The sequence below is a fragment of the Sus scrofa genome, chromosome 12, assembly GCF_000003025.6.
Source record: "Sus scrofa isolate TJ Tabasco breed Duroc chromosome 12, Sscrofa11.1, whole genome shotgun sequence".
Taxonomy (NCBI): Eukaryota; Metazoa; Chordata; class Mammalia; order Artiodactyla; family Suidae; genus Sus; species Sus scrofa.
The window spans coordinates 43,728,023-43,754,918 of NC_010454.4; the positions used below are offsets into that span (position 1 = coordinate 43,728,023).

Genomic DNA, 26,896 nt, shown 5'->3' on the forward strand with positions numbered 1-26,896 from the left:
ACTCAGGGTAATACAATCCAAAACCTCACCACCATTTTTCATAAAAATCAATAAGCCAATCTTTTCTTTTTCTTTTTTGGCCACACCTGCAGCATGTGAAAGTTCCAAGGCTAGGAAGCGAATTCAAGCCACAGCTGCAACCTACACCAAAGCTGCAGCAACACTGGATCCTGAGCCCACTAAGCCAGGCTGGGAATCGAACCCACAGTGCCACAGAGACAATGCCAACACCAGGTCCTTAATCTGCTGTGCTACAGCAGGAACTCCCAATAAACATTTCTAAAACCAGTATGGAATAGCACTACTATGACTTTTCTTGAAGAAAACCTTGGTTAATTTGCTATATTTCATATTAAGACTCATTAAAAGCTATAGCAATTAGGATAAACAATCAAGTGGGTTACTGGGACCAGGACACATATCAGAATGAAGAGCCCAGAAACTAAACTCACATATATAAGGAAAATTAATTTTCAACTGAATAAGCACTGCAGATCACAGGGGAAATGGGCTATTCAATAAACAGGCTAGAACAATTAGTTGTTTATCATATAGAAAAAAATTAAAAGTGGAATCTTTCACAACAGTAAATCCATGCAGAATAGACCTCAGTGTGAAGATAAAAACTAATAATAATAGCAATATCAAATATCTTAATGATGTAAAGGAAGAAAAGGAACAACACACACCAAAAGTAAAAAAATAAAAAACACAAATCAGGAGGTCCCATTGTGGCTCAGTTGGTTAAGAACCCAACTAGTATCCATGAGGATGCAGGTTCGATCCCTGGCCCTGCTCAGTGGGTTAAGGATCCAGCATTGCTGAGAGCTGTGGTGTAGGTCACAGATGTGGCTCAGATCCTACGTGGCTGTGCCTGTGGTATATGCTGGCAGCTGCAGCTGATTCGACCCTGGTGTGGGAACTTCCATATGTCACAGGTATGGCCCTAAAAAGCAAAAAAAAATAAAATAAAAAATAAAAAAAGACAGATAACAGCCAAGTATTGGCAAGAACAAAGAGTAACAGATACACTTACACATCGCTAATGGGCGTATCAATAAGATTGGTCACTTATAGAAAACAATTTGGCATTACATACTAAAGCCAAAGAAGCCTGTATTCTTATTCTCCCATATGTATGTATGTATGTGTGTGTGTTGTGTGTGTGTGTGTGTATGTGTATATATATACACACACACTCTAAATTCCTGCATATGCACAGAAGACACACATAAGAATGTCCATAAGCAGCACTGCAAATGAAAGCAAAAAACTAGAAACAATTCAAGTGTTCATCACTGACAGCATGAATAAACAAACTATAGTATACTCAATGAAATACCATATAGCAGTAAAACTAAATGAACTACGTAGAACACAATGGATGACACTGAAAAAAATGATGCTTAGAAAAGAAATCAGAAAAATACAGTCTTATTCCATTATATAAAGATCAAAATCAGGAAATAAAGCAACATATTTTTAGGAATTCATATTAATTAAAAAAAAAGCAAGGGAAAAATTTTAATACGACTCAGGATGGGGTGGTAATGGTAAGAAGCAGGAATGGTAAGAAAAGACATAAGAGGAGTTCACGTCATGGCTCAGAGGTTAACGAATCCAACTAGGAACAATAAGGTTGCAGATTCGATCCCTGGCCTTGCTCAGTGGGTTAAAGATCCGGCATTGCCCTGAGCTGTGGTGTAGGTTGCAGACGTGGCTCGGATCCCGCGTTGCTGTGGCTGTGGCGTAGGCTGGTGGCTACAGCTCTGATTAGACCCCTAGCCTGGGAATCTCCATTTGCTGAGGGAGAGGCCCTAGAAAAGGCAAAAAGACAAAAAAAAAAAAGAGAAAAGTCCTAAGATCTGGACCATACAGGTATTTCCAAGGTATCAGTAATGTTGTACTTCTTAATCTGAATTTGGATTGACAAGGATTCATAGTATTATTTTAACAATAAATTGTACAAACACGTTTTGTAAATTCTTGCATGTTTAAGTTTCATAATACATTTTAAGTCAGAGATCAAACCTACTAGCAGATACATGCAAATTCATGCCTCTTGTAGCACTGTGTATAATAGTTTAAAAAAAAACCCTGGAACCCGAAAAATAAAATGCCATTTATCTGACAGAATATCATACATGCAGTTAAACTGAGTCAACTAAATGTAGATGTATAAACAGGGATCAAATCTAAAAATGTAATAGGTTGAAAAGCAGTGTATTTATAGTACACTTTTATGTAAAAATGTTAAACTAATTATTACTTTAGGGACATTTACATATACAATAAAAATACAAAAATAGGAAGAGAAAGAGTACAGATCAACTTCAGAATAGCAGTAAATACTAGAGAAAAGGAGAACTGGGTCAGGGAGGAATGCAAAGACAGCCTTAACTGTACCTTCAATCTTCTGCAAATTAAAAAAAATATATATATAAAAATATCCCTCCCAAAAGAAAAATGCGGAAATATTCATCCTCCTTCCTTCTTACCATTAAGTAATACATACACACACACACACACACACATATACATTCACAAAAAGAAACAAATCATGGAAGAAAGAAAATAAAAACCCTTCTGGAACAAGTGCAACCCAACAGTCAAAGAGAAGGCTACCTTGACACTATGTCCCAAGATGGTACATTCTTCCATCTTCCAGTTCTTACTTAATCTGTTTATCAACTTAGCATCTGGCAAAGCATTAAAAGTAGAGTCAGTAAAAGAATCTCTAATTTTTCAGTTCTTATTCAATACAAATATCCAAAGCTATTAAACAGAACTAAACAGTTGTTGCTACTCCTGACAACCAATAATCACAAGTTATGATTTTCTAATTTAATGGAAAGAAAAAGAAAAAAAAACTAGCTACAGTAGTTGATCTATACTAAACTCAAGGTATCCATCACTGAGTTGAATGGAGATACTTAGAGGAAATAATAAATATGGTGTTATTTCTCTCACTGATATAAACATAATTACTGTTTTATTTTTATTTTAAAATTATGATTTTTCCCTTAAATTAATCAAGAAACTTAAAGAAACACAGTATGCAATTTATGTAGTTTATAGTACTGAATACTGATTCTCACATCTGAAACCCAAAGGCAAAAGAAAAAAAACACTTCAAAAGTCACTATTAAACAAAATGCAAAAAATTGGCAAAAACAGATTTTTTTTTAGGTATGTGTGATTTAGGAAATTGCAGCTGATCATGAGTATGGACCATTTTTAAAGAGAATAGTATTATAATCAAAATTAAATTTCCTCTCTTCAGTAACTGCACCACAGTTAAGAGAAGTCCTTCCTTATTTATTTATTTTTTTTAACAGCCGCACCTGCTGCTTATGGACGTTCTCAGGCTACAGGTCGAACTGGAGCTGCAGTTGCTGGCCACAGCCACCACCAAGCCAGATCCAAGCTACATCTGCAACCGATACTGCAGCTTACAGCAACACCAGATCTCTAACCCAATGAGCAAGGACAGAGATCAAATCCATATCCTCACAGTCAGTATCTATGTCAGGTTCTTAACACACTAAGCCACAATAGGAACTCTGATCCTTCCTTATTCTTAAGACACACTGAAATATTTAGGAGTCAAGGAACATGATGCCTCCTCCACATACCAAAAAAAAGAATATATGGGAGTTTCCTGGTAGCTCAGTGGGGTAAGGACCCAGTGTTGTCACTGCTGTGGCTCAGGTGGCTGCTGTGGCATGGATTTGACCCTTGGCCCAGGAACTTTCACACTCCACAGGCATAGCCAAAGAATTAAATAAATAATCAAATTTTTAAAAGAATGTATATGTGTGTATATTACACACACATGCAGACACACATATGGAGAGAGAATAAATAATAAAACAAAAAAAGCAAAATATACACAGCTAGTAAAACTGGATAAAGAATATATGGGGAGTTCCCTTCATGGCTCAGTCATGAACATGACTAGTGTCCATGAGGATGCAGGTTCAATCCCTGGCTCCACTCAGTGGGTTAAGGATCCAGCATTGCCACAAACTGTGGTGTAGGTCACAGATGTGGCTTGGATCAGACGTTGCTGTGGCTATGACATAGGCTGGCAGTTACAGCTCCAATTCAATCACTAGCCCAGGAACTTTCATATGCTGCAGGTGTAGCCCTAAAAAAATAAAAAAATAAAGTATCAGACAAAACATGTAAAAAAAAAAAAAAATATATATATATGGGACAGAGTTCCTTTGTGGCACAGCAGATTAAGAATCTGATGGTGTCACTGCTGCAGTCTGAGTCTGTTATGGCACAGGTTCGACCCCTGGCCTGGCAACTTCCACATACCTTGTGTGCAGCCAAAAAATTTAATTATTTTAAAGACTATATGGGACTCTTTACACTGTTTTAAATTATTCAAAACTCTGAAAGTACATAGGTAGCACTGGCAGCTCCACACCTCCAATGTAGTGTTTATCTACCAAGACAGTCTGCTTCCAGTCATCATTTTAGCTAACATTTAAATTATATTTAATTGTGAAAATTATTTTCCTTACACAAATTTTTTAAAAGCCATCAACCAAGTTTCTGAATCACCCCATTTTCTAGTTGTGTGAAGAAATAATATGGTTGATGTTAAAAAATGAAAATGGGGAGTTCCCGTCGTGGTGCAGCAGAAACGAACCCGACTAGGACCCATGGGGTTGCGGGTTCGATCCCTGGCCTGGCTCAGTGGGTTAAGGATCCAGCGTTGCCGTGAGCTATGGTGTAGGTCACAGACGCAGCTCAGATCTAGCATTGTTGTGGCTGTGGTGCAGGCCCTCAGCAACAGCTCCAATTAGATCCCCAGCCTGGGAACCTCCATATGCCATGGGTGTGGCCCTAGAAAGACGAAAGAAAGAAAAGAAAGAAAAGAGAGAAAGAAAGGAAGAAAAGAAAGAAAGAAAGAAAGAAAAGAGAAAAAGAAAATGGACATCCAAATAGTAAAGTCCAAATAGGCACAGCTGAATGTTTATGTATGTTTACCTCTGGGATTCAAAATTTTCAGATCATACTAACAAAAATTCTCACACAATTCACAAATTTCAAATTTTAATAAATTTCCAATTTCAGAAGAAAAGTCAGAACAATCAGTGAAGATTCCAATCCAGGTTTCACCTCTTTCCTGAGCCTGAGAACAGATTTTTTGAATGGTAAAGATTCTGTGTGTGGTTGTAACCTGACATTTAAAACAATTCTAAAATCATTCCAGGGAAAGAAGAGGCTTTTCAAATAACAGAGTTCAAGAACTTGCCACCGCACTTAAGCTTACTAGTTAGTTCAAGCCAGAAGCCTGAGCTGTTTAGTCATGTACTAATGGCTATTTGTTACTATCCGTCTGAATGAAAGAGAATTTAATTCATAAAAAAGGAAAGATACAGATCAAAATAAACTTAGAATCATCATGAAGAAGCAAAGAAGAGGGTCATTCTACTAGCTGTTGTAATCCACCTGGGTTACCTAGCCAAAAAAAAAAGACTACTGCTAATAAGAAGGACAGGCAGGAATTTATCTGGAATCCTGAGGATTCTCTGAAATATCTATGTGTAATATTTTACGTATAATAGTAAAAGTTAATGGAAAATACACACATACAAAGCAAGACCAGTGAGGACACATAACTCTTCACTAATTAAGGTTTGGGCTACTCTACCAGCTAAGGTCCTGAATGAGGGCAAAGAAACACTGACTGAGAAGAAGCAGTTACAAAGATGAATTTACAACTGCTCAACTATTTAACAAAAGCAAAGTCTACAGTTACACATGTATTGTTCTTTCCTTAATACAGAAGATTTTACATGAATGTATAAGCCAACTTCTCCCTCAATGTTATACAAATTTTATTAATAAAGGTTAACTTTACAATTTAGTATTTAGATAGAAGGATATTCAGATGGAACTATGAATTTGAGACATAATTAAAGCATCTTAAAAATGAACAGTGTAGGAGTTCCCCTGTGGCACAGTGAGCTAAGGATCTGGCGTTGTCACTGCAGTGGCTCTGGTCACTGCCGTGGTGTGGGTTTGATCCCTGGCCCAGGAACTTCCACATGCTGGAACTTCCATGGCCAAAAAAAAAAAAAAATAGTGTGAATGTCACCCAGGAATGGATACAATGAGTACTGGGACTTGGCTTCTTAGCCAAAGGGGTGGACTGTGCCAACTGCTAAGTTACTGCCCCTCATATTTGCACCTATCCTTGTTTCTGATGGTGGGGCTACTGTGCAAACTACATTTCTTCTTTGCTAGCTGGCTCCCTGTTAAGGCTCTACCAAGGGAACACTAAAGAAATCTTGTTAAGACTGGAAGAGGGGCAAAGGACTTGCTTGATTCTTCCTTTTTGCAAAAAGGATATACAAAGTATCTACACTAACTTAAACAACCTTGGCAAAGAACAAACTTGGAGGATTTACAATATCTGATTTCAAATTTTACTATAAAGCTGCAATAATCAAGACTTTGTAGGCAGAGCTTCCTTAACTGCCCACCTGCATCTCTCACAAGCATCCTATCTTAATAAATCTATTTCTTGCCTAAAAAAAAAAAAAAAAGACTGTGGATTGGCAAGACAGTAGGCATGCAGAATCACACTAAGTACAAGAGTTAACTGAAAGTAATAGATTTTAGTGTAAAACCTAAAATAATAAGATTTCTAGAAAAAAGAACATAGAAAAAGCTTTCTGACCTTATACTAGACAAATGTTTCTTAGATACACCATCAATAACATGATTTTTTTTTTAGAAAAACTGATAATATGGACCTCAGCAAAATTAAGGACATCTGCTTTCAAGACTTTGAGAAGAAACAGCAAACAAAATAAAACAAGCCAGAAACTGGGAGAAAATATTTGCAAATCATATATCTTGTAAAAGAATTGTATTCATTATGTGTTACAAGTTCTCAAAACTCAATAAAAAAAACTCAATTTTTAAAAAATGGGCAAAAGATTCAAACATACACTTCATCAAAGAAAATATTCAGATGGTGAAGTTCCCATTATGGTGCAGAGGAAATGAACCCAACTAATAACCATGAGGTTACCAGTTTTATTCCCTAACCCTAACCAGTTTTATTCCTGGTTAAGGATCCAGCATTGCCGTGAGCTGTGGTGTAGGTCACACAAGCGGCTCAGATCCTGCGTAGTTGTGGCTGTGGCTGGCAGCTGTAGCTCCGATTAGACCCCCAGCCTTGGAACCTCCATATGCCACGGCTGCAGCCCTAAAAAGCAAAAAATAAAAAAGGCAAAATATTCAGATGGTAAATAAATGCATGAAAAGATGCTCACTAGACATTAGGGAACTCAAAATCATAATGATATACCACTCCATGCCCACCGGATGGCTGTAGCTAAAAATTTTTTTAAAGAAAATTTTTCTTTTAAAAAAGTGTTGGCAAGGATGTGGAACAATTAGTACTCTCATATACTGCTGCAAAATGATACAACCACTTTTGAAAACAATGATTGGCAGCTTCTTTAAAACTATACACCCGGGAGTTCCCGCCGTGGCGCAGTGGTTAACGAATCCGACTAGGAACCACGAGGTTTCGGGTTCGGTCCCTGCCCTTGCTCAGTGGGTTAACGATCCGGCGTTGCCGTGAGCTGTGGTGTAGGTTGCAGACGTGGCTCGGATCCCACGTTGCTGTGGCTCTGGCGTAGGCTGGTGGCTACAGCTCCGATTCAACCCCTAGCCTGGGAACCTCCATATGCCGCGGGAGCGGCCCAAGAAATAGCAACAACAACAAAAACACAAAAGATCCAAAAAAAATAAAAAAATAAATAAAACTATACACCCATCATATGATCTAGCCATTCTACTCCTTTGTATTTACTCCAGAGAAATGAATGTATACATCCACACAAAGTCACATACACGAATCTTCACTTGCAGTAGCTAAAAATAGTAGCAACCCAAATATCTACCAGTAGGTGAATGAATAAACAATCTGTGACATATCCATTGAGAAAAACAACTCAACAGCTGTCCAGAAATGGGATGGAGGTAGGGAATGGATTATGGGGGCTGGAGGAAACTTTTGCAGGTGATACATACATTCATCATCGTGATCATGGTGGTGTTATCACAGGCTTATAAATATAACACGTCATCAAACTGTAAACTTTAAATATATGCAGTTTTTTAAAATTTATTGTATGGCAAGTTTACCTTAATAAAGCTGTAGCATTTCTGTTATTCTAAAATAATAAATTAAAATTTCTAAATTAAAGTTCATAAACAGTTCTTGAGAACAGGGGGAGAAAAGGCAATATTTTTGTATATTTATTTACATTGAGTGTATATTTACTAATTTTACATCAGTTGGGTGCTCTTCATTATTTCCTACAGTTTATCCTTCCACTTTAGATGTTTCCACTCTGCCTAAAGAAATTCCTTTAGTAATTTTTACAGAGCAGGTCTGCTGATAATTCTCTCAGCTTTTGTTTATCTAAAAATGTCTTCATTTCACCTTTATTTCTTAAGGATACTCCTGCTGGGAACAGAATTCTAACTTGGCAGTTTTTTTCATTTGACACTTAAAAAATGTCATTATATTATTTTCCAGTTTCCACAGTTGTGTTCAAAATTCAGCTATCAGTTATATTAGTTTCTTTGAAAATAATGTCTTTTTTCCCCAATCTGGTTGTTTCTAAGAGTTTCCTTTTGTCTCTAGTTTTCAACAGTTCAATTAAGATATGCCTTAGTGTACTCTTCTTATATTTACCTTGCTTGAGATTTGCTAAACTATTTAGATCTATGGGTTGATATCTTTCATCAGTTTTGGAAAATATCTTATTATTACCTCTTCAAATATCTGCTCCCACACTAAGTTCTCTTCTCTATCTTTGGGCCTCCAATTACATTATTCAACTTTTTACTAAAGTTCCACGTATCTCTTCAGTTCTGTTCCACTTTTTGCATTGTTTTTTCTTCCTTTACTTCAAACTGGATATTTTCTATTGATTTGTCTACAAGTTCCCTGATGGCCTTGTGGTTAAGAATTCCAGTGTTGTCACTCCTGTGGCTCAGGTTTGATCCCTAGCCTGGGAACTTCAGCATAGCCAAAATATATTTCGTTTTCACCCAATGGATAATTAATTTCACATACTGTGGGCTTCTTGTTGTGTAATTTTTGTTTTATTTTTAATGTGTCAGATACTGTACTAAACCCTAGGAATACAGCAATGAAAAACAGGTGAAGTCTCTGCTCTCATGGAACTTAAATAATATATATTCAACTGACCAGTTTTCCCTTTCTTTATTTTTTTGTCTTGTTAGGGCCACACCTGCAGCATACAGAGGTTCCCAGGCTAGGGGCTGAATTGGAGCTATAGCTGCCAGCATACACCAGAGCCACAGCAACATAGGAAACAGCCAAGTTTGCGGCCTACACCACAGCTCATAGCAACGTTGGATCCTAAACCCAAAGAATGAGGCCAGGGATGGAACCTGCATCCTCATGGATACTAGTCAGGTTTGTTACCACTGAGCCACAACGGGAACTACCCCCCTTGGTTTTCGGGGGGCGGGTTAGATAAATAAAGAGTAAAGCAAGGGATGAAGTGAGAGCCTAGAGTCCTGCACCAAAATTTTCTCATTAACATATAAATGACCTTAAGGGATTGCTGCTGTTTTTGAATCCTAAAACATCTATTTAATTCCTTTCTATGGAGTCCAATTCTCTACAGAAATTCTTCACCTCTTCATTTTGTCCACATTTTCCTATATTTTCTTTAGCATATCATAGTTATTTTAAAGTCCTTGTCTGATAATTTCAAATACCCGTGGGTCCACTTCTATCGTGTATCTTTCTTCTTAGTTATGCATCACAGTTTTCCACCTGTTCAAATTTTTACAAACTGTTCATTGTACACTGGATACTGTAAATGAATGAACCTCAGACTCTATCTTTCCAGGGAGCATTCACCAATTATTCTATTAGGTAAAGGGATGAGAGAGGCTGATCACTTCAATCCATTCAGGAACTGAACCATGTCAGGGCTATGCTGAAGTTTTAGAAAGACTTAGTTCACCTCTGGTTCATTTTCTTCAGTCTGTATCCAGAATTGGCAATTGTCAGCAATCCTCTTCTCATTAACAAAGGGCTCTTCTATATCTGGAATTTTTATTAATCTAGTCGTCATACTGCTTCTAAAGGCCTCCAATATTTTTTAAAATATGATTTTAAAAGTTCAGCTTTTACCTACTTATTACAGTGATAGAGATAACCATATTATGACCTACTAAATACTACCTAGAAGCTCGTCTCCCTGAACATTATACAGTGATTCACAAACCCAGCTTTATATATTCAAATGATATGACGAGATTTTTTTATACTACAATTCACTGTCCATATCTCTGTAACTAACAGATGTTCAGTAAGGCCAGGAAATCTTTACTTCTAAGAAGAATCTTAAGTGATCGGGTAGAGCTGACATTTCTAAAAAAACAATGTGCCTGTACCAGTGGTTCCTACTCTCCCACTACCAGCTCAGGACTGAGGAGGACATTAAAGAAAGGAGATACACTACAACAACTCATAAAATGATACATGAATATAAAAAGTTAAAAGTTCAGAATCAGTAAAGACTTTAAAAAGTATTAAAGGAAGTTCCCTTGTGGTACAGTGGGTTAAGGATCCAGTGTTGCCCCAGCTGTGGCACGGGCTGAAACTGTTAGGCAAGTTCAATCTCTGGCTCAGGAACTTTCATGTTTTCCATGGGGTTTTTGGTGCCACAAAAAATAAATAAATAAATAAATAAAATGTTGAAATACATAAAGGCTTCAAAATACATACTAAGCTCAAAAAGAGGAAGAAAGAAGGACGAGAACCACTAGTTATAATACATGATATACTATCAATAGCAGATTAAAACTATTCAATTCATTTTTACTTCTAATTGTTTTAGTAGAAAACAAACTTACCAACTTGAAAAAGAGCATTGTTGAGAGCAGTCAGAACACTTACATAAAGCATAAGGACCCTACCTACCTGCTTTACCTCAATTCAAATCTACATGAATTAATCCAAGGGTACAGATGAAAATTTTGAAATGTGACAAGGGAAATGCTGCCAGCAAACTGAAAACTCATGAAAAATAGAAAGGTGCCAGGCTGGAAATGAGAAAATGTTGCCTCAAAACACAGTGGTGAGTAAAAGTGAAAAGGTCATTTCAGGATTATGGATTTAATTTAATGCCAACATTCAGATAACTTTAGGACTGATTATTATGCAAATGACTTTTAAGAACTTACAGAAGGAAGCACCATTTACAAATAATAACAAAATCTCACCTGCATAAAGCAAGTTTACAAGCTACCTTCACATACCTTATCTCACAGCTTTGATTTTGCAGCATCCTGTGAAAAAGGGCAGGTAGCATTATGTCCCCCGCCCCAACCTCCACACATGCTCTTCAAAATACTTAGACAGCTTGATGTGCCCAAGTTATTACCTCATTCCTCAGTAGACAATCAGGACTCAGACTCAAGTCTTCTGATTCCTAATTGAGTATTGCTTTTATATCACACAGCTCTTAAAGTCAGTGAGTTAAGAATAAGTCATGCAGAAATGATACGGTAACTGGGACTGTTTCAAAATAATGAAGAAGCTCTGAACTGGAAAGTGGTAGGCATATAGATAAAATACAACTAGAAATAAAAGTAGACACTGAGTAATGGGCACATGGGGGGTTCATTTATAATCCTTTCTCTACTTTTGTACATGTTTAAATTTTTTCATAATAAAACTTAAAAAAAATACACATGCACACAGATGCCAATTAACATTTGCTAACAGGTTAACTGTACTCGTAATTAGATGAATACCAAAAATATAGACTACCTGAAACAGCCTTTTTCAAGCCTCACATAACACCCTCATACACAAAAATACTGAGAAAGGATGAAAATGATATGACTGAATATTGACCATCATTGTACCAAGAGGAAAAACAACGATGATAGTGAAATATCTTAACAATGTGTCCTCTAAGAAGTGACTGAATGAATAATACAATTCAGGGGGAAGGGACGGCAACCGTGAAGAGTACTTAAGATTTTTCTTCAAATATTTTTAAAGTAAAAAAAAAAAAAATCTGAACAGTTACAGAGAACAGAATTAGGAACAATGAACAGAAGACTCAAAGAGGCCAAATTCCAAACTTTTCTACTCTTCTCACTCTTCCTAGAGGTTCATGATTCATGTGCTGCTCACTAACAAACCCTGTCACAGTCATGTACCAATTTTCAAGATATTTTCCCCCATCATCAAAACAATTTGACTCTTGGCTGAGTTTCTCCTCTACTTCACATCCACCACCATCTAGGTATCACTTAAAAGTTAGTGTTACCTGATAAAGCACAGGACTGTCAAATTCCAAATTTCAAATAAACATGAATAATATTTTTAGTATAAGTACACCCCATGCAATAATTGGGAAATACGTAATAATAATTATTCATTGTTTATCTGAAATTCACATTTAACTGGGTATTCTATATTTCTTTTTTTTTTTTTTCTCTTTAGGGCTGCACCTGAGGTATGTGGAGGTTCCCAGGCTAGGGGTCCAAATGGAGTTACATTTGGGGGCCTGTGCCACAGCCACAGCAACTCAAGATCCAAGCTGCGTCTTCGACCTACACCACAGCTCATGGCAAAGCCAGACCCTTAACCCACTGAGTGAGGCCAGGGATGGAATCCCCAACCTCACAGTTACTAGTGGGATTTGTTTCCACTGCGCCATTATGGGAACTCTGAGCATCCTATATTTCTAACTGCTAAATCTGGCAACCCTAACCTAGGTGACTTCAATGTCAAGGTGGGCCACCTATCCAACATCTGGTCCTCAACATTCTATAACAGAAACATTGTCTACAAATTTAGCTGAGTCCTTACTACTGCCCAATCTTGCTAAGTGTCCTTAAAATGCACTTTTTCTCTCTTTCACTTACCCCAACAGCTATTATAAACCATACCCATTCTTTCCTTCTCTACTGTCTCGAAATTCATCACCTGATTTAGATCCCTATTTTCTTCAACTTTCTATGGCACTTCATTCCAACATTTCCCTTTATTATATTCTTCAACCTCTCCCAATAAAGCATAAGCCATTAAGTGAAATTATATTCACCCAAAGCCTTCAAAAGAGAGTTTAAACATTTTGGTATGGCATAAAATAATCTACAAGATTAACAACTCAGTTCAGGCTTCATTTGCTCTGTCAAGCTCTCCCTGACTGCCCAGTCTAAATTAAGTGCGCCTTGGTAGTTCCTGTCGTGGCGCGGTGGTTAACAAATCCAACTAGGAACCATGAGGTTATGGGTTCAATCCCTGGCCTTGCTCAGTGGGTTAAGGATCTGGCGTTGCCGTGACCTGTGGTGTAGGTCACAGACGCAGCTCGGATCCCGTGTTGCTGTGGCTCTGGTGTAGGCCGGTGGCTACAGCTCCGATTGGACCCCTAGCCTGGGAACCTCCATATGCCACAGGAAGCAGCCCTAGAAAAGGCTAAAAGACAAAATAAATAAATAAATAAAGTGCTCCTCTTCCATACTTCCACTGCATTCTAAGCATCCTTCATAATATTCACCATAACTTTCTTTTCATCATTCTCTTACTAGACTTTAGGTTCCTTGAGACCAAGAACTATGTCTTTTTCTTTATTTCCTCAGCATATACCACAATATTCAGCATCTACCACAAGCAGTAGGCACTTAAATGTTTACTGATCAAATAAGACAGATGAGGATCAATTTAAGGGCGTCCCTAACAATTACAATTCTACTAATGGAATGTGTTACCTTAAGATGTAGTATCCCTGCTTGCCCAAAGGGCAAAAGAACATTGTACATCATACTACTAGTTATGGGACAGAAAAAAAAAAAAAGGATTTATCCCATTGTCTTTAGAGGAACTGGCTAAATTTTGTGTAGTACTACTATCCTCGAAAAATCTAAAATCAGTACACCTGTCAGGTAGACTTCTCTTGAGGGCAGGTCACAATCCCTTCGCACTGAAATAGCTGAAGGCACCATAACAAGCTCCTATAATTTAATTATTTTATTATAGTCACCTCATTCAGATCCTACTTTTTTTTTTTTTTGTCTTTTTTGCCATTTCTTGGGCCGCTCCCGCGGCATACGGAGATTTCCAGGCTAGGGGTCCAATCAGAGCTATAGCTGCCAAGCCTACACCAGAGCCACAGCAATGCAGGATCCAAGCAGCGTCTGCAACCCCCACCCCAGCTCACGGCAACACCAGATCCTTAACCCACTGAGCAAGGCCAGAGATAGAACCCGCAACCTCATGGTTCCTAGTCAGATTCGGTAACCACTGAGCCATGATGGGAACTCCCAGATCCTACTCTTATGCTAACCTTAAGCTGCTAAAAACTGAGATAATTTTTCACATTACTACATTCTAGTTAAATTTTATAAAGTAACATTTATTTGCTTTGTTATGATTATTTTCTGATAAGAATACATATGCAATGTAGAATATTCAAAACTTATTTTTAAAAATTAAGAAAAATAAAAATTACATATACCTTCAATTTTTAAAATATAAAAGAAAGTATAATCATATAAGTAAATCCTCACATTATATTGTTAATAGAGATTATAAAACAATGTATCCCATTCAATCCTAATAACCTAATAAAAGTTACAGTATCTAATATTTAGTGTGCTCCCTCTTTGTGCCAGAAACTATGCCAGGTGCTTTACATGTATTTCCTAATTTAAATCTCACAACAATCTCTGCGAAGTAAGTACTATTATTGACCCCTTTTACAAGTGAATAAACTGAAGGCTGACGTTAAGAAACTTGGCCAAAAACCAACTATAATGGAAAAAATAAAAATTATTAAAAAAAAGAAAAGAAAAGAAGAAACTTAGCCAAGGACTAGTACACAGTAGCAGAGCCCAAGTGGTCTGATTTCAAATTTTAACTGTGGTTCTCCTCTGAGTCACAGTATTATAAATGACTTTTATTTATTATGATTTTGTTGGATTTTCCTATTTCTACAATGAATATGAATTACCACCATATTTTTAAAGTAAATGTCCAAGTAGAGGTTGAACAATCATCTGTCAGGGCTACTGTAATAAGTAATCTCGGATTCCTTTTAACTAAAAATCTGTAACTAATCAATTAATGAGTGGAATTTGTTTAAAAAAAATGAAACAAAAACCAATCCATTTTAAGAAATATAAAAGTTTTGGACTGTTAGACTATATTTTTCCTATTTAACAGATAACGAAATAACTCAGAATTGAGGAGATATACATAATATAGCAAAAGCTGTTCATGTCAGGGCAGAAACCAGAGCACAGGTTTTCATAGATCTTCACTGCCAAAACAGTATCTTCTATCTCTCCCATCCCCTACTGCAAATTCAGTTATCAGAAGCCAAAAACTGAAACATAACAGGAAATACAAATACTTCTTTTTTTCCCCATTTAATCTACAACCCAAAAGGAAAAAGACCTGTCTGGAGCATAAAGGCAAAACATCTTCCCAGCCCTGAGCTGGGACAGAAGTGAAAGGCGCTGATACAGATTTGGAAAGGTACTCCAAAAGACAATGATTTGAAAGTTTTTATTGGGAGGCAAGGAAGAGCTGCAAAAGTAGACAAAGAAATGAAAGAGGGAAGGTAAGGAAAGAAAGACCAAGGAATCCAATAGAACAAAGCACTCAAACACTACCAAAGTTTAAGCAGTTGCCTCAAATTTAATCAAATCCTAAATGGAATGTTCTCAGAGTATGAAAACCAACTTTACAAAACTTGATTGTGAAATGCCAGATAAAAGAATGAAATAAAAACATCATTTCATCTGTACATTTCTGTTGGTACTCTCACCTTCAGAATTCAACTCTCCTCACCTAAAAATCTGCAGTGAGTTATAAAATGTCATAAAACTAAACAAAAGGGGAACAATGTTACAACTTCTACTAAACCAGAGAAGTCTGACAAAGTGAAAAGAATGACAAATAATGAAATTGAGGATATAATGTTTAAAACTTATGTCTATTTCTAACACATGACCAACTGAAAAAGATTTCCAGATACTCTCTTATGAACCTAAAAGACAAAACAAAACGTGTCATTTTTGAGTGAAGAAGCAATAATACTTTCCTCACTTTACATATTTGTGCTATCTGTTCACAAAATTTAGACCTTTTTTATAAAGCTCTATTTATTGAAAAGTTACTGCTCTAAAGATTAAGACACCCACTCTCCAGTTTAAACTCAATTAATTACATGCCATAAGACGGAACAATTTGCTTTGCCTCTCCATTTTTTTTTTTCTATGCAGAGTAGAAATAATAATAATACACCAAACTACAAAGAGACGATTTAAGAAATGCTGCCAAGGGTAATAATCATGGTAATACACTGTGATGATTATTTACACCTTCCTTTCACATCAGATTCCCACCTAAGACACTAAACAAGCCCATGATGTGAGAGTACAGCAGGTTTATCCAATTTTTCAAATGAAAACAGAAAACTGAAGTTCAGAGAGGTTGACTTGCCCAAGCTCACACTGAAAACTGCCCAGTCAAAAGCTCTTTCTCATACTATGTAGTATACCACCATCACAAATTTGAGGCAGTAAGAGTGGTTTTTTTCATGCCCAATACTACAAGGACTATTCAAAGAAAGCTGTCAACAATTAAACAAAAAAGGGTCACTTGAGATTGCTATGAACCACAAGTACCCCCAAGGCCATTAAATGGATATAAAACTATGATTAAAATAAGTTAAAGGAGCTTCTGCTATAGCACATGGGTTCAGTGGTCTTGGGGTCCCATCCCCAACCCAGCACAGTAGGTTAAGGATCTGGTGTTACCGCAGCTGCAGCCTGGGTCGCAACTACAGCTTGGATCTGATCCCTGGCCCGGGAGCTCCATGTGCCATGGGGTATCAAAAAAAAGTTAAATAAACGTCCTTTTTTTTTTTCTTTCTTGGTCAAAACGGCAGCATGTAGAAGTTCCAGGGCCAGGGATTGAACTCGCGTTACAGTTGCAACCTGCACCACTGCTGCAGCAATGCCAGATCCTTAACCCAATATGCCACAATGGAACTTCCAAATAAAAGTCCTTTAAAGCAAATTTCTAAAAGTCCTGCTATTTACTCAATTAACTTCATGCCTCTTGCACTAGACCCAACACCCCGCTGGGGGACATGAAATGGAGGTGGTAAAGATTTCACCAGGAAAAGTTAAGCAGTTCCCTGAAATTCAACAGGATAAGATACTCTAAAAGATAAAATATGAACAGGGGCAAGCAACAGCTTGTCGACTGTAGTGGCAGCCCTAAGCCAAACTGAAAGAGTGCCAGGCTGTGGTTTAAAGAAAATATGCAATCTGGAAGTTTGCACCTCAAGTTATTGCTACTGCAAAGTAATTAGTACCATTTATAGCAAAAATATGTAAAGTTTACAGAATAATTCCAGTTCTTCCTTTTAGGAAGAGATTCCATATCAGCCTAGGGCTTTCTTTCTTAACAGTAGCCATTTTGATAGTATAGTCACTGGCTCAAAAGCCACTCTCAAAGAACCAAAGAATTTAATTATATATCACAGGCATGTAACATTTAAAGGGTCAAATAACACTATCTACAGCAGGGACCTGAAGAGAATTTACTGGAGGCACTATCAATACCAGTTATTTAGATTCTACAGATTGTTAAATTTTTCTTCAGTACAACCTCTGAGTGTGCTCTGTTTACTGAAGGCTCTACCACACAGAATGATACAGAAGTTCACAAATTTAACAGAAACCTTAAACTTAATTTACAATCACTGCAATGTTAAACAAATTAACTTTTCTATTCAAGGTCAAAACAAAACTCTGTCAAAGAATCTGAAAAATACATATATGCATATAACTAAATCACTTTGCTATATACTTGAAACTAACACAACATTGTAAATTAGCCATACTTCAATATTTTTTACATGAAGCATTAAAAAAAAAAACCTTTGTCTCACCACCTCCAAGAAAATGGGTTATCCTAAAAGATGTCAGACAGAATAAGACAATGCTTTTTATAAACACAAGTCAATCTTCAGCAAAGAGTTTAAGATGCCCATATTCTACTTCAGTATTGATTCTAAGCCTTTTAAGCTGACCACAAACCTTCCTTCTACTTCTATAGAATATTCTCCTCCTGAAACTTCCTTTAAAAAATGAGTCTTCCTATAACTCCCATCCCTTGCCTTATAGACACAGACACACATAAAATCCCCAGTGGAGAGCAGACTGAGGTCTTGGGAACACATGTGCAAAGCACGTTTTTAATTAATACATTGCTCACCCTGAAAAAGCACATTGTCATACTGCAACAACATAGTGTCTAAATGGAACCCCATAACACCAAATTTGAAAATAAAACAAAAACGCCCCACAGGAGTGTGACTAATTTTAAAGTACAAAGATGCAAAAAGAAGGCAGGCTTACTACTGGATTATACCTCTAACCTTTCCTTTAAGGATAAAATTCTCCATAAATACATGCCAAAAAAAAAAAGTAGTCAATTAAGGTTCTAATTTCCTATTGTCCTATTGACAAAAAAAAAAAAAGTCAAATAAAGAAATGTAGCAAACGGAGTTCCCATCGTGGTGCAGGGGAAATGAATCCAACTAGGAACCATGAAGTTGTGGGTTCAATTCCTTGCCCTGCTCAGTGGGTTAAGGATCCAGCATTGCCCTGAGCTGTGGTGTAGGTCGAAGATGCGGCTTGGATCTGGCATTGCTGTGGCTCTGGTGTAGGCCAGCAGCTACAGCTCCAATTAGACCCCTACCCTGGGAACCTCCATATGCCACAGGAGCGGCCCTAAAAAGACAAAAAGGCAAAAAAAAAAAAAAAAAAAAAGTGTAGCAATATTTAAAATTTAGGAAATTCCATTGTGGCTCAGGGGTAACCAGCCCAACTAGTATCCATGAGGACTCAGGTTTGATTCCTGGCCTGGCTTAGTGAGTTAAGGATCCAGCATTGCCGTGAGCTGTGGTGTAGGTCACAGACGCAGCTCGGATCTGAGTTGCTGTGGTGTAGGCCCGCAGCTGTAGCTCCAATTTGACTCCTAGCCTGGGAACTTCCATATGCCACAGGTGTGGCCCTAAAAAGCAAAAAAAACAAAAATAAAAACAAAAACTAACATAACAATGTCCCAATTCACACACCTTATAACATTTTTCTATTACATTTCCCAAACCTGAAGAGCCATATAATATGTACACCATGAATTAGACAATAAAGCAAGAAAACAGATTGATTAAAGACACCCATGATAATGTTACATAAGCACCCTCTCAACATTCTAAGTATTTGCCAATGAATGCTAAAGTAAGGTATATACAGGCCAAAGAACATAGGGGGAATATCTGAAGACTAGTCAATCTCCTTTATCTAGTAAAAACACAAGAATCAGTAAGCTGGCAAGAAAATGTAAAAATTTTACTTTTGAATAATTTTAGACTTTTCAAAATCTTTCACATTCATTATCCTATCAGACTACTGCAAAAAATTTCCTTATGTAGAGACCTTCCACTAAAACTTAGTGACAAATTCAAGATCACAAAGGCAGTTAATCAGAAATGAAGCTTGATTCAAAAAATGTTAGTTCTGTTTGAGAATATATAAATATATACAAGTTACTGCTTAAAGTTCTCTTTTCTTAAAAACTTATTCCTAGTTAAAGTGTCGCTTAACTTATAAGACCTAGGCTACTATAAACATTAAATTAAAGTTCAGTTATTTACATTTAAAACAAAGCCAAAACTACAACTCCTTTTAGCCAGTCTACCTTTCCATCAGAAATCATATGAAAAACATTCCATCAATGACTCACTGTGTGCTTATAACTGTGCTGGGCGCTGGCATGACTGTTAGGAGAATTCTAACAGAGGTTTCTTGCTTTTTAGAAAGTTTATACTCTATTTGATAAAAAAAGATAAAAAGAAAACAAGACTAAGCTATATGCAACCAACCCTCCTGAAGGGAGACACCATACAGGACAGATTATAGAACCCCAGGTGACAAGCATACCAAGAAGTAAGGTTACAGCGGATATAGTCTAAATAGACTTTGTGGGGAAAAATAAAGCTTAAGCTGCCTATTTAAGTGTGGGCAGGTATTAGAAAAAGATAAAGTAAGAATTAAAGCAGGGGCTGGTGTAAACCAAGGCTGAGAAACAGGAATAAACCTGACATACACAGAAGAGATTGAGCCAGCCTGCCTGGAACATAGGTGCACGCTAAGGCATAATGAGAAAACATTAGGTAAATTCAGTGGGGTCACTCTCACTCCCAATAGACCGCTGTGGCACAGGGAGATGTGTTACAATATTAAAATCATTGAATATTTAAACTAGAAAGAAATTTTACAGATTTTCTAGTCAATTCCAACAGGTAAGGAAATTTGGGATCCACGGAGATCTAATGGCTAGCCTAAGGATTAAGGGCGTCAAAGCAGAACAAACTCAGACCCTCATTTAGGAACCCCAACTCAGAATGGGCCACATGTAAGACAGAGAAAGCGTATCTGTCCAAAGATTGATAAGAACTTCAACACACAAGATCTGCAAGCATACATATAAGAAGTACTGTGCCTTGGGAATTAGAGGAGAGTGGTTTCCAGGGACAATGAACACCACAGTGGCATTACAGTTGAGCAAAAACCTCTGTCTGGCCAGAAAGAATCACTTTCAAGAAAGCAACCTTCCAGAAGGAAAGAAGAGGCAGAAGCTAGTTTTCAGAGAGTTATAAAGGAAATAGGTGGATAAACAATAGAGATAGCAGGTAGCTAACAACAAAAAGAAGAAAAAGATTGATCTGTACAGAGAAAGCTATTGGACCAAGAAAATGCTTAAGAAAAAAATAAATTTTAGTTAAGCCCAAAGGTGAAAAGGAAGTTCACATAAAAACTAAATTAGATGCTTAATTAGGTGGAGAAAGCACAGAGAACTAACTGAGGACCATTTGGAAATTGTTTTTAAAAGATGAGTTCCAGAATAAAGAATAAGCATTTTTTCCCCTCACTCACCATAATATACCTCTTGCCAAAAGAATATTCATTTTCATGCAACAGAACAAATGGTGGGGGAAAAAATGTAATTGTAATGTATACATGTAAGGATAACCTGACCCCCTTGCTGTACAGTGAGAAAATAAAAAAATTATAAAAAAAAAGAATATTCATTTTCAGCTATTTATAAGGCCTTACAAAAATGGCAGACCAGGCCTTAAGAACAAGGCTAAGGAGATTTTTTTTTTTTTAACCTAAAACAACTTCAAAGTTTTATAAATCTATCTGGCCAATTAATATGTAGCTTGTAACTCCAAAAACACTTGCAATGACTTTCCAATGTGAGTTTTACACCACATATTCAAAGGACATTTCCGATTTCAATTTACAACAATCAATATGCTATGATTGAAAATCAAAAATCAGTTTATTCTTGGAGTTCCTGCTGTGGCAAAGAGGGTTAAGAATCAGACTGCAGTAGCCTGAGTTGCTACAGAGGCTCCGGTTCAATCCCCAACCCAGCACAGTGGGTTAAAAGATCCAGTGTTGCCTCAGCTGTAGCATAGGTCCCACCTGCAGCTTGGATTCAATCCCTGCCCCAGAAACTTCTATGTGCCACAGGTGAGACCATATTTAAAAAAAAAAAAAAAAAAAAAGTAATCCCTACTACATTCTTTAAAATGTTAATTTTTGACTTTTTTTTTTTGTTTTTTTGTTTTTTAGGGCCACACCTGCCCTAAAAGGTAGAAGTTCCCAAGCTAGAGGTTGAATTAGAGCTGCATCTGCCAGGCCTACGCCACAGCCACAGCAACACGGGATCTGAGCCCCATCTGTGACCTACACCACAGCTCATGGCAACGCTGGATCCTTAACCCACTGAGCAAGGCCAGAGATTGAACCTGCATCCTCATGGATACTAGCTGGGTTCATAACAGGCTAAGCCACAATGGGAACTCCCTTTTTTTTTGGCTTTTTATATACTGGTTTTACTTGACCAGACATGGAAAATTTAAGTTCTTAAATGAACATATTTATAACATATCATTTGGTGATATATCTTCTCAGTTTCTTAAAACAAAAACCTTCATACAACCAGTTTTCTTATATGCCCTTTCAGGAACAAAGTCCTACAGACTGGTGGGCATACGGGGCAAAGTGAGGCATGTAAGAAGGTTCTAATGTAAAGCTACACACCTAAAATTTGTCAATTTCATTTAGAAACTTCCCTTCAGCACTATAAAGGCACTTAGTTAAGGAAAAGCAGAAGATATATAATCAACTTTCTGGCGCCCAACCTTGTAACTGTCAATTCCCTAGTCAAAGAAGTAGTTACTTTTTAAATTAAGTATTATTCAAGTTAGGCCATAAATATTAGATTTAGGTACAATACCAGCAGATTACAGGAATTTTATTTTACCCACTTGGACACAAGGACTTGAGCTCAAAATGTCACTACCACTTCTTTTAACTGGGTTTATTGCACCAAGTTGCTGCAATACCCAGCAGAGTACAATATGTAATCAGCAGCAGCTAGTAATGCATTTCTACTGTAATCACCACAAACATTAGAAGTCCAACCAAAACATTAATTCAGTCAACAGAGTTGCCATCTTTTGGCATGCACATGCTCTCTGGCTCAACATATGTCTTAGCTATAATAAAAAGAAGCAGCTTGACTTCCCTGGACCCAGTGAAACAAAGCACAGACAGTATATCCAAAATTAAAACTTTGAGAGTGGCTGAAATGCTTAAGACTCTTATACAAATATCTCTCACTACATGCAAGGCTTTTCCCCCCTCAATAAAAATGTAAACTCTTCTCTCCTAACTACACTTTTGGATTATTAAACAAACCTTATGGGACACTTAACAGAAAAAAAAATATTTCTCAAATACTTTTTCATACTGAGGTTCCTGTAATTAAATCTGCTATATGACCTTGGAAAATCACTTAACCTCTCTGTGCCTCAGCTTTCTCACTTTCCAACGTCAAGGTAAACTCTAATTTGAATTAAACATTCATTACTTCTATAAAAAGTTAATGTATATAAGAACCTTATATTAAACACCAAAACCCTTATACTTTTACATCTCAAAGTCAGTGGGCTTTAACCTTGTAAGAGAAAAATGTGAGGAATAATTTGTCCTATGGATCTTTCTCTTAATTACAACATAAGGAATATATTTTTTAAATGCTTCCATTTAAAACTCTCGTCTTTAATTATTAACTGATGGTAGTGAGTTTGATTCCACAATATTCATAACAAAGCAGCAACAAAGTTTTAAGTTTTTTTTTTTTTACACTGAGACAAAAAAAAGGAAACATTTATTTGCATTACTGGGCCTACAACCAAAATCATTCCTCTTTTAAAATTTAGAAAACTATGTTTTTCATTATGTGGTAGATAAGTGTAGAGATCAACAGGTAAGTAGTGAAGAAATAAAGTTTAAAAATTAATTGGAAGGGGGTAGGAAAAAAATTTTACTTAAAACAAAAATTGGGGAGTTCCTGTTGTGGCTCAGCTGGTTAAGAACCCAACATAGGCTCCATGAGGATTCAGGTATGATCCCTGACCTCACTCACTGAGTTAATGATCTGGTGTTGCTGCAAGCTTCAGCAGAGGTCACAGATGCAGCTCAGACCAGTGTTGCCATGGCTGTGGCATAGGCCTGCAGCTGCAGCTCCAACTGGACCCCTGGCCCCGGGGAAATTCCATATGCTGCGTGTGTGGCCAAAAAAGAAAAAAAAAAAAAAAAAAAAATGCAGTAGTTCTGTTGTGGTGCAGCAGGTTAAGGACCTGGCATTGTCAGAAACTTGGGTTGCTGCTGTGAGTCAGGTTTGATCTCTGGCCCAGGAAATTTCATATGCCACAGGCATGGCCAAAACAAAACAAAAAAAAATGGGAAACAACAAGTGTGTGAATCCTTCAAATTCCTGCATCCAGATTATACTGCCCATACAGTTCAGCTTTGGGTTTCTTCTGTATGCCTTTTAAATTCTTATTCAGGATTTAAAATTACACAGAGAAAGTCTTTTCTATCAAGGTCTAAATCTAAGGCTCTATATATTACAATCCAATATATGCAGGAACATTTCATTTCCTCAAATAGACTAGTAGCACAGTGGTTTAGATACTTTTTGGTTTGGAAGCAGAAGGATGGGTGAAAGAACTCCTTCAATTCTCTGACAGCTTCATAATTCTATTTTATCTCAGTAGCTTCTTCTCAAATTTTTTCTCAATTCCTCTGCGTATTCCTAAATACTTTTTGGTTAGTTCAGAAACACTGCAAGAAAATGTTTATGGATCAAGTAAAAGTGGAGCCCTCCTCCCACCTCCATTCAGCTCATAATCAGTCTTATGATTATATCCAGTAAACAAAATAGATTGACTCAATCTTAAGCAGTTCCTCATCACAGGAAGCCCATGGTAGAACTGCAGCTGCAAAAAGCATCCCCTAAGACCATCCCTAACTACCTACATACATCAACACAAAGTTAAACTAAATCCTACTGACAAAAGGCCATGGGTGCATTCATTCCAATCAGCCCCAGGATTTAGAGTTTGAAGCTAAGGGAATAAAAAGGCATCTCCCCAAACTATGAAACTTTTTTTTTTCCCATCTCAAATATTCTCAATGAAAGTTCTCGTCAACCAAGAGGTGAGAGCTAAAAACAAAAACAAAACACTAGCAGAATTACCAGCTCCAGGACCACTTCCCAGCTGTCTTTGCTTGCTGTTGTCAGTGGCTCAGATGCAGTTTCCCACTTTCCTTTCACTTTCCTCCCCTTAATCCCCAAGATTCCCACTACAGAAAGCAATATTCACATTCTCAGACCGCTGGCAAAAAACGCGGGTGGGGTGGGAGGTGGAGACTGCAACTACCAAAGAAGAGGGGGAAAAAAGAAAATATTTCAGAGGGAGGGGGGAACTAGAACCAAGGTTTCCACTGCCAAAAGCAATGTAAAAGCTAGCCTGGTATCATCAGGATTTGGGGGGACGCCCGCGTAGGGCATCAAAAAGATGTGCAGTGTGTGTGCACTTGGAGCTCTCCGGGCGGGCTGAGACGATGGAGCAGAAAGTAAGAAAACCTATGCTTTCCCTGCTTTCTTCCAGTCTTCCCCTCCAAGAGAGGAAGCTAAAGAAACTGGGGGAGGGGCGAGATGTTACTGTTCTTCCATTGGGGGTACACAGGTCGGGCCTTGGGGTTCCTTCAGCTACTTTCCCCCAGTTAGGAGGACCACTGAATAAGAGGAAACCCCTAAATGTTACCCAGCTCCGTCAACGAAAAAAAAAAAAGTAAGAGGGGATGATTAAATCCAGATGGAGAGCCCCAGAAAGCGCCCCCAGGTCACTCATCCCTATTAGCAAGCGGAAGGGCTGGGATAAAGAGGATGGAGGGTCGGGGGGGTGGTGAGGGAAAAGGCCCCACCCCCCCGACTTAGGAGGGAAGGGGAGCCCGAGCCACCAGCCGTCCCCTTCTTCCCCGCACCTCCCCCTAGGCCACCCCCACTTATCCCCCCAGCCTTTCCTCTGGAGCCCGAGGCAGCCGCGGGGGAGGCGGCCGCTCCTTCCTCCCCTCACCCACTCCGTCCCCACCCCCACTCCGCTCCCACCTCCCGCTTGCCACGGGCCCGTTACCTGCTCGTCGAAGCGGCTGACCACGGCCTGGACCCATTCCACCGGCCTGTGCGCGGCCATGTCCTCCCCGCGACCGGGGGGCGGCGGAGGGACCAGGCGGCCGGCGCCCAGGGCCGGGAAGAGGGCGGGGAGCGGGGGCTGAGGTGAGGGGAGAGACAAGGAGGGGGTCTGAGGAGTGTAGGCTCCGAACGTTCCCACGGGGGTGGGGATGGGGGGCCTGCGCCCCACCGGGAAGGGGAGAGGGGAAGGGGGCGTTGGCGAAGAGGCTGGGGGGAGGGGGGGCGGGGAGGGGGGATCCGGGGAGGGGAGGGGGCCTCTTGGTCGCTCTCCCCACTAGCGCCGTCTCCCCACAGCCATCACAGTCCGAGACGCCGCCATGACACCCCACCGGAAGTGGGATCCTTTCCACGGCCCGGGGAGAGGGAGAGCGAGCGAGCTCGAGATTGAGAGCGCGGCTGGGAAAGGGGAGGGGGAAGCGAGAGGGAAGGGGGCCTGCCGCGCATGCGCCCGCGCCGGCCGGTTTCATTAATGAAAAAGCGAGTCCTCCTGGAGGTGACGTCACCTAACTCCTCTGGGCCCGGAGGCGCGCGTCCCTCTTCGCCGCTGGGCTCAACTCGACTCCGGCTCCGGTTGCTGCTGGCGAGAGTCCAAGCCGACCGGGGAGCATCCGCTCCCATCCCACCGCCACCTCAAGATCCCCCTCCCCCGCCGGCCTCCGGGTTTGGATTGCTCCCCGGGTTGGAAGTTAGAGGCGCCCCGGGGCTAGCATTTCTCTCGCACGCAGGTCTCTGCCGCTAATTTTGCGAGAGACTGTGCTCTGCCTTAAGCTCTCGCAAAAGCTAAGGCACACAACCTTAGGTTTCCAGGCCCTTCGTAGCCACTATAGCCTACTGAGAAACAGGAAAAAGTAAAGCCAAAGGAGATTCGGTGTTTTTTGTTGTTTTTTTTTAACGTTCTCTTAAATCCCGGTGCTATATGGCAGTCAAAGAACTCAAGACTCCGGAATCCCAGTCCGGACTTCCTCTATTAAACTCATAGGCACCCAAGTTAATAAAACTTTTGCGCAGTTGATAACAGAAAGATTCAAGTTTCACCATCCTCAAAAAGCCTTTAAGGGTTTCGCATACATTATTAATTAAACACATTTATCATCTCATGTAATGAGCCTTTCCAATAGGTATCATTATCCTCATCTAATGAGGCTGGGT

At 38.7% G+C, this 26,896-nt stretch overlaps 1 protein-coding gene across 1 annotated transcript in view; it reads right to left on the reverse strand.

Annotated features, from left to right (window-relative positions):
- NF1 (neurofibromin 1) overlaps positions 1–26,183 on the reverse strand; it is a 267,108-nt gene extending 240,925 nt beyond the window's left edge. Inside the window, 1 exon segment of the mRNA XM_021067460.1 lies at positions 25,689–26,183. Within this exon segment, the coding sequence (XP_020923119.1) occupies positions 25,689–25,748 (60 nt within the window). The 5' untranslated portion in view covers positions 25,749–26,183.